The sequence below is a fragment of the Balaenoptera ricei genome, chromosome 10, assembly GCF_028023285.1.
Source record: "Balaenoptera ricei isolate mBalRic1 chromosome 10, mBalRic1.hap2, whole genome shotgun sequence".
NCBI classification, from domain to species: domain Eukaryota; kingdom Metazoa; phylum Chordata; class Mammalia; order Artiodactyla; family Balaenopteridae; genus Balaenoptera; species Balaenoptera ricei.
The window spans coordinates 27,373,374-27,384,583 of NC_082648.1; the positions used below are offsets into that span (position 1 = coordinate 27,373,374).

The following is an 11,210-nucleotide window of genomic DNA, read 5'->3' on the forward strand; positions in this document are numbered from 1 at the left end:
CACTAATATGTGCAAAATAGATAACTAATAAGAACATGCTGTACAAAAAGTAAAAATAATAAAATTCAAAAAAAAAAAAAGCAAAAAGAAAGTGTGGAGTCTTTACCACTGGACCACCAGGGAAGTCTCTCAGGAGTTTTTCTTAAAATTTGGATAAACCATTTTTCCTGTATCGGTACAGAAAGTCCCCTACATACGAAAGGGTTCCGTTCTGAAAGCACATTTGTAAGTCCAATTTGTTCGTAAGTCCAACAAAGTTAGCCTAGGTACCCAACTAACACAATCGGCTATAAAATACTGTATTGTAATAGGTTTATAATACTTTTCACACAAATAATACATAAAAAACAAACACAAAAATAAAGAAAATTTTTTTATCTTACAGTACAGTACCTTGAAAAGTACAGAAGTACAGTACAACAGCTGGCATACAGGGGCTGTTATCGAGTGAACAGGCAAGAAGAGTTACTGACTGGAGGAGGGATGGGAGTTGGGAGATGGTAGAGCTGAAGGATCGTCAGCAATAGGAGATGGAGGGCAAGCTGCAATTTCACTCACGCCTGACGTTGCTGGCACAGGTTCTGGTTCCTTGCTGGGTTCAATTCTATGTATCCTCTTGAGAAAACGATCCAGTTATGTCTGGGTAGTAGCTCTTTTTTTTCTCATCATAGATGACACGGTAGCACCGGATTGCATTCTGAATGGCTGCTGCAGCCTTCGTGTACCGTTCTACGTTCAGGTCCTGTGCCTCAAAAACTAACAGTGCCTCCTCAAATAAAGAAGATTCCCTTGCCATTTCCTGTGTCGTGAATCTCTTTGGTTCTTCAGTTACTTCTTCTTCCTCTTGTCTCTCTTCGTCCTTTCTCTGGGCCTCCAATTCCATCAGGTCTTCATTAGTACAGTATGTTCCTTCATCAATAATTTCTCGAAGCATTTCAGGAAATTCCCAGGCAGCTACCGTATCTGCAGTCACTGCCTCTCCACTTACTTTTACATTGTGAAGGTTGGCTCTAGCCTTGAACCAATGAAACCAGCCATGGCTGGCATTAAACGATGCACCCTCTGATTCTTTCCCCTGTTTCTTCTTCAAGTCTTCATAAAGTCTTTTAGCTTTCTCATTAATCAGCATTAAGTTGAGCAGGAATCAACGTTGATGCTGATCTGCATCCACACACTGAGAAGTTTCTCCATCTCCTCCATCACTTTTCCACTCTTCTTCGATATTATTGTTGACAAGGCACAGCAGACTTCACATGTTCCATGATCTTGTCCTTCTTCTTCAGAATCGTGCTGATGGTTGAACGATTCATGTTATAATGAGCAACGTCTACCATCTTTTTGCCTCACTCCACTCTCTCAATTATTTTCACTTTTGTTTCCATCGTTATATCTTGGTGCTTCTTCTCAGTACCAGCTACATCACCACTGTTTTTGGACATTCTGGGCTTGAAATAAAGATACTGTACTACTGTACTCTATACAGTACCGTACAGTAAAGTACACAAAAGCACAACCACTTGTAGAGGATGCACGCACGTGACAATATACGCCAGACACGTGAACTAACGTGATTCGACATTCGAACACAAGTTCACATCTTTGAAAGTTTGCAACTTGAAGGTTTGTATGTTTGCTTTTGGCTACAGGTAACAAAAAAGCCTGACTAACAGTGGCTTAACAATTAGGACAGTTTATCTTGTCACTTATCAAGGATTCAAGAGGCAGGAAGTTTCAGGGTTGATTCAGTAGCGTATTAAACATAGCAATGCCCAGGACTCTTTCCATCATTCTGTTCTGCCACCCTCAGTAGATCGGTATCATCTTCCCTCTTGGTCACGAGATGGCTACAGCAGTTCAGAACTTATGTCTGTATCTTTACAAAACCACATCTAAAAGCAGGAGGGTAAGGAGAAGGTGGTATGGAGTGGGTTCCTTTTAATAAGTTCTTCTCCTATTGAGGAAGAAAATCCTTCCCAGAAACCCACAGCATATTTCCACTCTAGACCCAGAACCAGATCATATGCTCCCCTAAATCAACAGCTGGCAAAGAAAATAAGATCACCATGATCGCCTGACCTCATCCAGTTTTTCTACGAAGAAGCACAACTTGTCTGACCACATTGATGCCAACATTTGATTGAAACTGGGTTTTGTTAACAAGGAAAAGTGGGGATGGCAGTTGAGTAGGTAGCCAAGAGTGCTTGTCACATTCTTTTAATTTGTAATTAATTTTTGAAGTGATGTATTTAAGGTGTATAAAACCAAGTAGGAAAAAACACACTTTATTGAATGAGATATGGGGCTTCTGTAACTCCGTAATAAATTTTCTGACTCCTTTATATACTCCATCACTAATTCACTCTTGATCAATCCTGGAATATTTCAGCTCAAAGAATATACCTCTTCCAGCAATAAGTAAATAAATAAAAATAAATAAATAAATTTTGATAAAGGAAATTTATTTAAATCAGGCACATATAGGAAGCTTTAGAAGTCTACCAGAATGTTATTTTAATTTATAAAAGTGCAAAAAAAGGTATTTATACACAAATATATGTATACCACATTTCATCCATCTTAAGACACATTTTTCTTTTTTTTACTTTTTAACATCTCCAAAATTGGGTTGCATCTTATAATCAATGGCATCATATAATTGCTGAAAACCAAATAGCTCCTGATAAAATATATCATTGTGCATGTGTTGTAAACTTGGTCATTGAGGGTTTTTTTTGTAATAATGGTAAAAATACATAGCATGAAATTTACCATCTTAAGTGTACAGTACAGTAGTGTTAACTCTCTGCACATTATTGCACAACAGACTCTAGAGATTTTTCCTCTTGCAAAACCAAAGCTCTATACCCATTGAACAATCGGTCCCCTTTCCACCTCTCCCAACACCTGGCAACCACCCCTCCCAACACCTGGCAACCACCATCCTACTTTCTGTTTCTAAGAGTTTGGATACTTTATTATTATTACTCTTTATTTATTATTTTTTTGGCTGCATTGGGTCTTCGTTGCTGCACGCCAGCTTTCTCTAGTTGCAGTGCACAGGCTTCTCATTGAGGCGCGTGGACTTCAGTAGTTGTGGCGCATGGGCTCAGTTGCTCCACGGCATGTGGGATCTTCCCAGACCAGGGAACGAACCTGTGTCCCCTGCATTGGCAGGCGGATTTTCAACCACTGCACCACCAGTGAAGTCCCTTGACTACTTTAAATACCTCATGATCATTGAGTTTGTGCATTGTAGATATCTGCGTGGTGGGTTTAAATGCATTTAAAATGTCTCCAAAGAGATTCCAGTATAATGTGGAATTAAAACAAAAATCTTAGAATGTATTTAGAAAGATACAGAAACAGAGCAACAGGTATAAATGTGATATTAATAACATTAGTAATGGGTGCAAATGTGATATTAGCAAATATTTGTCAGAGGAATGACTGCATTTCTATATTTCCTTGAAAAAAAACCAAGCATTTTATGGGATGTAGCTCCTGGAACTAATAAATTTATCTTTATATTCTGGACCTGCCCACTTCATGGGTTACTGTTTCATAGCACTAGTCTTTGGAAAGCATGTACATCAATACCTACTGCTATTTAAACTACCAAAATAGTCAATAACATATGGAAAGCTTGAGTATTCAGAATCTTAGAGTTGTGTTTCCTGGTCAGGAAAGAGGAGTGTAGTAGTATAGAACTGCATTCTGTTATGCAATTTAATCTACCAAAATAGTCAATAACATATGGAAAGCTTGAGTATTCAGAATCTTAGAGTTGTGTTTCCTGGTCACGAAAGAGGAATGTAGTAGTATAGAATCGCATTCTGTTATTCCACGCTCTAATTTTCCTGGCAACCAGTGATAGTTCAGCAGCATTTATGTATGAGATGTTTAACAAATCATAACCAAACCACTACAACAAAAAGTAAATTAAACAAAACAAAACAAAACCAAACCCATGATGTAGTAGCAGTTTTAAAACTTCCTATATGTGCCAGATTTAAGTAAATTTCCCCAATATTTCATTCATTCATTCATTCATTCAGTCTTGGAGGTGGTATATCATTTGAGATGAAACATTTCAGTATTGATCAGTATTTTTTTATCTAATGGGCTAAAAATGAGGGATGTGGACAGCTAAAGTGATTGCTAAAATGCAAATCTGATAACATCACTTCTTGCTTAAAAGTTAAAAATCATTCCCCTGGCATCAGAATAAAGTCCTAACTCTTTTTTTTTTTTTAATGAAGTGTAGTTGATTTACAATGTTGTGTTAATTCCTGCTGTACAGCTAAGTGACTCAGTTATATTTTTTATATTCTTTTTCATTATGGTTTATCCCGGGACAGTGAATATAGTTCCCTGTGCTATACAGTAGGACCTTGTTGTCCATCCATTCTATATGTAATAGTTTGCTTCTACTAACCCCAATCTCCCAGTCCATCCCTCCCCTCCCCCTGTCCCTTGGCAATCACAAGTCTGTTCTCTATGTCTGTGAGACTGTTTCTGCTTTATCGATAGGTTCATTTGTGTCATATTTTAGATTCCACATATAAGTGATATCATATGGTATTTGTCTTTCTTCTTCTGACTTACTTCACTTAGTATGATAATCTCTCATTGCATCCATGTTGCTGCAAATGGTATTATTTCGTTTAAAGTCCTAACTCTTTACCATGACATACATGGTTCTTATGATCTGACCCTACTTTTTCTCCAGCTTCATTTCTCTCTTCCCATGCCCTGTAAGTGCAACTTTGTCTCTCTGTCTCTCCCCTGAACCCCGCCCCTTCTGCCTTTCTTCCTCTGTGTCCTGCTTCTTACACTAGGGTAACTATTTATCTCCTCCACCAGGCCAACTCCTCACTTTCAGGTCTCTTTTAATTTCAAGTCCTTTAGGAAACTTCTCCTGGTAGGCCAGGTTCAAGTTGGGTGCCTCTCTCCTAATCTCATGGAACTCTAGGCTCCATTATGCCACGTACTGTGTTTTTTAGAAAGTAACTGCTTTCTTTCCAGTTTCCAAATGATTTAAAAAAGATATTGACTGATCACTTCCCTTTAAGAAGCAATAGTTTTCAATTTAAGTACAAGGCCAAACTTGTACCATGACACTTTCAGGTGACACCTCAAATTTGTGCAAATCTTCTAAGAGGTGTGTATATATACTTCCTTACAAAGGTCATTAATATATGCAATACCTGGTCAAAATATAGACATAGAAATTAAATTAACATGTTATAAATTATGCACTTTATATATACATAAAACAATTGGAATCTCAATTTGCACCAACTCAAAATATCATACTATTTACTAAGTTTCTGTTAAAATAAATGTATCATCTTCTTCAATTAGGTCTTCTGGAGGTTATCTTCTGTATTGTGAACAATAAAAACAAAAAACAAAAAACAAAAAGCATCGTTCACCAACCAGTTATACAAGGGTTAAGTCACAACCCACTGCAGTTGCCCACTGACAGTACACCTTGAGATGTATTCAGGATGAAAAAACAGGATAAGGCACTCTGTTCTTTGGCTAAACAGGCCCTTAGATAGTTAGATGTATATCTCAGGAAGAATTTAAATTACCCCAGATTCTTGCATCTTCCCATACATAGAAAAGCCCTAAAATCATTAACTTAAGATATCTGTTCACTGTGACTACTGTAGTAGTAATCTTATCCGTTCGGGGTGTCGGTGCGCATGCGTGAGCTCCAGCTGAGCGCGGCTGGGGCTCTGTGACCCCCGGCGCAAGTGCTGGTGCTTGGGGCCCGGGGAGAGCCGTCGCCATGGCAGCGCCGGCCACGCGGTGAGGGGGCCACCCTCCCGGCTGGTCGCTCCCGCAGCCTCGCTGCCTGCTGGTGGGAACCGTGAGATTCCGCCCCTGACTGGGTGCCTGCCGAGTGCCTCACCAGCCAGACGAGCACCCTGTAAAGACTGCCAGGTAATAACGAAGGTTCTTTTACTGAAAGACCCTGAGGAGGACGACTGTGGCCAGGATCCCTACATCAGGGAATTAGGATTATATGGACTCGAAGCCACTTTGATCCCTGTTTTATCATTTGAGTTTTTGTCTCTTCCCAGTTTTTCGGAGAAGCTGTCTCACCCTGAAGGTTACGGGGGCCTCATTTTTACCAGTCCCAGAGCAGTGGAAGCAGTGGAGCTGTGTTTGGAGAAAGACAATAAAACCAAAGTCTGGAGAAAGTCTCTGAAAGAAAAATGGAATGCTAAGTCAGTGTATGTGGTGGGAAATGCTACTGCTTCTCTAGTGAATAAAATTGGCCTGCATACAGAAGGAGAAAACTGTGGAAATGCAGAAAAGCTTGCAGAGTGCATTTGTTCTAGGGAGTCATCAGCACTGCCTCTTCTGTTTCCCTGTGGAACCCTCAAAAGAGAAATCCTGCTGAAAATGCTCAAGGACAGAGGGATTCCCGTGGAGAGCTTAACCGTCTACCAGACGATCCCACACCCAGGAATCCAGGGGAACCTCAACAGCTACTATTCCCAGCAGGGCATTCCAGCCAGCATCACGTTTTTCATTCCCTCTGGCCTGACACACAGTCTCAAGCATATTCAAGGTTATCTGGTGACAACATTGACCAGATTAAGGTGCAGCTCACAGCACCCCTGGGGGGTCAGGACTGTCTCAGTTGTATAGACACTGCCGGCCCCTCCCTCCACCCTGACTGGCACGCTCACTCCGGTCGGTGCCCAGGGACGGAGCACGGGCATCAGCACTGGGCTGTCCGGGGCACTGCTCCGGGACACTGTCTGCAGCCTGGGTCCAGCCCTGCAGGCAGGCTCCGTTGGCCCGGCCAGGCCCGTGGTGGTGAGTCCGAGAGCGGAGCTCTCCAGACGCCCTCTCTCCTGTGACCAGACGATTTCAGAGGGAATAAAAGGCTCACAGGGAAAAGTCATCTTGTGACCAAACTGCTTCTCCTGAAATTATGTCTGCTGTTTGCTGGTTCCCAATCTCAGGGAGCTTCTTTCTTTCTTTCTTTCTTTTTTTTTTTAAACATCTTTATTGGAGTATAATTGCTTTACATTGTTGTGTTGGTTTCTGCTGTACAATAGAGTGAATCAGCTATACATTAAAAAAAAAAAAGATATCTGTTCACTGTGACTACTGTAGTAGTAATCTTTTGCCAGGATGTATGCATGACTACACGTATTTCCTAGGCAAAAAATTCTGGCTGACTCCTTCTCTACCTCTTCAGAGCAGTTTCTTCAGCGCTGCTGAGAGGCTGCTCCTGGCTATAGGCCTCAGCAAGACCCTGAATAAAACTTAAAACTCTTAACACTCATGTTGTGGGTTCTTCTTTAAGTCAAAAGTTTGTCAGCCCCTAATACTACTACATAAAGTCAGCGTAATTCATGCCTTATAGTGGCCTTTACTACTTTAATGATATATAAATTCCTACCCAGTGACAGCATCAAAGTAAATAATTAATAAATTTATAATTCATTTACTGAGGAAATAACACTATTTTAAAGCACGAGAAATTTTTTCTTTCTCTAGTGAGATTAAAATGAGTGAATCTGCTGCAAAGTGTTGATTTCTCTTTTTATATATATATATTTTAAATTTATTTATTTTTGGCTGCATTGGGTCTTCGATGCTGCATGCAGGCTTTCTCTAGTTGCGGCGAGCGGGGGCTACTCTTCATTGCGGTGCATGGGCTTCTCAATGCGGTGGTTTCTCGTTGCAGAGCACGAGCTCTAGGCACTCGGGCTTCAGTAGTTGTGGCACACAGGCTCAGTAGTTGTGGCTCACAGGCTCTAGAGCGCAGGCTCAGTAGTTGTGGTGCGTGGGCTTAATTGCTCCACAGCATGTGGGATCTTCCTGGACCAGGGTTTGAACCCATGTCCCCTACACTGGCAGGTGGATTCTTAACCACTGCGCCACCAGGGAAGCCCTTTGATTTCTCTTAAATTCTAGTTTTGGAAGTGATGCTCTGTCAGCAGTTGAAGCAGTTTATTGATTCATAATTTTTCTCCTGAGTATTCTTTTCTGGTTTTATCTTATTTATTAGGGACTAGATCAATCTGAGACTGGTTATGTTGTTAAAATTAAATTGAATGTTTGTTTAAAACATTTTAATTAGAATAAAAAGACATATCAATGTATATAATTTTTGCTACACTGGAAAATATAAAGACAAAATTTAAGGAATATGAATTAGTTCATAGCCTTCCTATGCATTTTGCTAGTCTGATCTTGTATGTTAATTCATAGGAAAGGGGTGATTCTGGACTGCCAGCTCCTCTCCATACAGTGGCTCCACGTGGTCTAGGGCTCAGGTCTTTCCACTGGCCCCTCTGCATTCTAACTGGCAGTTGGAAAAGAGGAGTAGAGTTTTATGGCCAGGGTGCAAAAGCCAGGCCTGGAGGTGACACATATTACTTCTGCCCATAAAATTTTGAAGAATCCAGTTACATGGCTTCACCTAACTGCAAGGGAAGGTTTAAATGTCTCCTTGTGTGCCCAAGGAAAATGATACCTGATGTAGTCAGCATTCAGCATTGTTTCAGTCACAGAGACATGGAGTATAAGCACCTGTGTATTGCATGCATCACTGTATTTCAGGACCCAGCACAGTTCTCATTCAATATGTGTTAAGTGAATTACTACCAAACTTTCTATTAGCTATATAAGCAAATAAAATAGTATATAAGGACTATATGTATAAGATGATACCCCAAAAATTTGTTCTACTCTAACCTATGGTAAATTGAGATCAAATAAAGTTCTGTTGATCCATTCATTTAGTGTTGCAAAAACACAGTTATCAAATGCAAAGTCCCTTAGAAATGGTTTCTATCAGAAAATATTAAGCATCATAACATTGAGAGAGAAATGTCAGATGATGTCTGAAAATACAGACATCCACTGATGTGAACTAACGTTAAATTAGGTAATGTGAACAACTTGAGCCATGAAAGAAATAGAAATATGTATAATGTAAACAAGTCAAAATATACAAATGAGGAAGCATTAAACTGCTGCTGCGAATACTTGGGGTAAGATACCTTTTTGCTCCATACACGTATGTTTACTGCAGTTCTGTACAGAAAGAGTAAGCATCTACTGAGATAGTAGGGAGAGGGGGCAGTGGGGGGGGTACCTTTAAGTTTCATGAGTAACCAGTTCTCTAAAAGAGAAGATTGCCATCATCGGGGCTTCCCTGGTGGCGCAGTGGTTGAGAATCTGCCTGCTAATGCAGGGGACACGGGTTCGAGCCCTGGTCTGGGAAGATCCCACATGCCACGGAGCAGCTGGGCCCGTGAGCCACAACTACTGAGCCTGCGCGTCTGGAGCCTGTGCCCCGCGACGGGAGGGGCCGCGATAGTGAAAGGCCCGCGCACCGCGATGAAGAGCGGTCCCCGCACCGCGGTGAAGAGTGGCCCCCACTTGCCTCAACTAGAGAAAGCCCTCGCATGAACCGAAGACCCGACACAGCCAAAAATAAAATAAATAAATAAATAAATAAAGTAGCTATAAAAAAGAAAAGTGCTTTTTAAAAAAAAAAAAAAAGATTGCCATCATCTTCTTACTTAAAAATAGATAGCTCTGAGCTAGGTTGCTAGTATGGTGTTTTTGATTGCAACACCACCTTTTTATTGAACCAAATAAATTATGTCAAAAACCTGCACTTAAATTATAGTTAGCTTATGCATATGGAGGTAAAACCCCTTTCATTATTAATTTATATTTGAAACCACTTGTTTAAATTATTTGATACTATATAGCATAGTAGATAACACCACAATTACAGAGAAACAATAATTAGGTACAATACAGTGATAAAGGGATAAGAAATTCAAAGGGAGCAAAAGCTCCTTTTAACAAGGTCTGAATGGATGCATTAGAAATTATGGGGGTAGTCCCTTCTCCTAAGGGGTATATTTATTGGAGTAACAGCCAAGGAGACTGAGACAGTTGAACTGCCTTCTGAAAGGTTTCTTGAGGAGGATTGGGTTATGGGATACACTTCAGGGAGCTGGAGAAGACGTTACCTGGGTGAAAGTCCATCTGAAAAAATGTGGGGTGGCTTCTAAGGTGGGAGTGATGGCTGGGGAATTCTTTCTGCTTGAGCTGGGATACTCGGAACGCTGCTCTTTCCCCTCCTACCTCTGTGGTTTTGGAACACAGCCTCTTCATTATTAGAGCAATGAGTTTTAAAATGCAGGTAAGCAAACCAATTTAAAATTTTTTTCAACTTAGTATTTAGCTGAAGTTAAAAAAAAAAAATGACTTGACAAATTAAAGGACTCTAAAGTGCATTACTAATGAAGTCCCAAAAGTGTTAGTGGTGATGGAGGGGCTGATGCTCTGCAGTTAACCTGTGGACGGTCAGCTCCACTTTCTCTTTTACTTCCACGCACCTCTTCATCTTTCTGTTGCTCGAAGGTCCTGGCAAGATTTTTTAGTTCAGTGAGATAAGGACAGACTTTGGGGCAGAGTCTCGGGTAAGCATTCTAGCTCTGCAGTATTGTGTGGCTCTGTGTAGGTTCCGCACCTTGGTTTCCTTATCTGAAATACCTCACTGGTAAGATCATTATCAAGGGCTCAGAAGCAGCTTGAGACATACGTGTAACCCTTGCCGTGTGGCTCTGCGAGAATGGCAGGCCCTGTACAGAGTCCAGAGTAGCTGTAATGATCTCTTCTTTCTCCCCGAGTCCAGGGCGTGGCCCACCGGTGAGCGCGGCTGACCTTCGGCGCACCCCAGGTATGCGTCCGCAGGTGAGCGCCCTCGCCTTCGTGGTTCCGGTCGAGACCCGAGGGCGAGCCGGGGCTCGCTGGGGATGGGGGAGGAGAGAGGGAAGAGGCAGGGGAGGAGAGGGGGAGGGGAGGGGGGAGGGGAGGAGCTGCCCGGAACGCTCCCGGCGGCACCGCGCGCACGCTCCCGGCGGCACCGCGCGAGCGTGCTGGGCTGCTGCCCCAGCGGGATCAGGACGCGGTGGCTGCGGCGGCTGCGGCAGCGGCAGTGGCGACCACAGGCCGAACTCTCGGCGCTCTCGGGGGCTGGCTGGCGATTGGTCCAGAGAGGAGAAGTTGGTGGCAGCCCAAGTCAGCCGCTGCAGTGGCGGCGTCAGGTGAGAGCGCGAGCCGCAGAGACCCGGGCGTGGCGGCTGCCGCACAGGGAGTCGGAGCCAAACTCACGGCGCGGCCCTGGGAGTCCCGGGAGGAAGGGACGAGGA

General features: G+C 42.3%; 1 protein-coding gene across 1 annotated transcript; it reads left to right on the forward strand.

Annotated features, from left to right (window-relative positions):
• The first annotated feature begins 1,840 nt into the window (after positions 1 to 1,840).
• On the forward strand, positions 1,841 to 6,990 carry LOC132372854 (uroporphyrinogen-III synthase-like). The gene is given in 3 exon segments (XM_059934956.1): positions 1,841 to 1,903; positions 5,764 to 6,583; positions 6,586 to 6,990. Coding segments are annotated over 3 exon segments (1,179 nt in total). The 3' UTR covers positions 6,882 to 6,990.
• Positions 6,991 to 11,210: the final 4,220 nt, after the last annotated feature.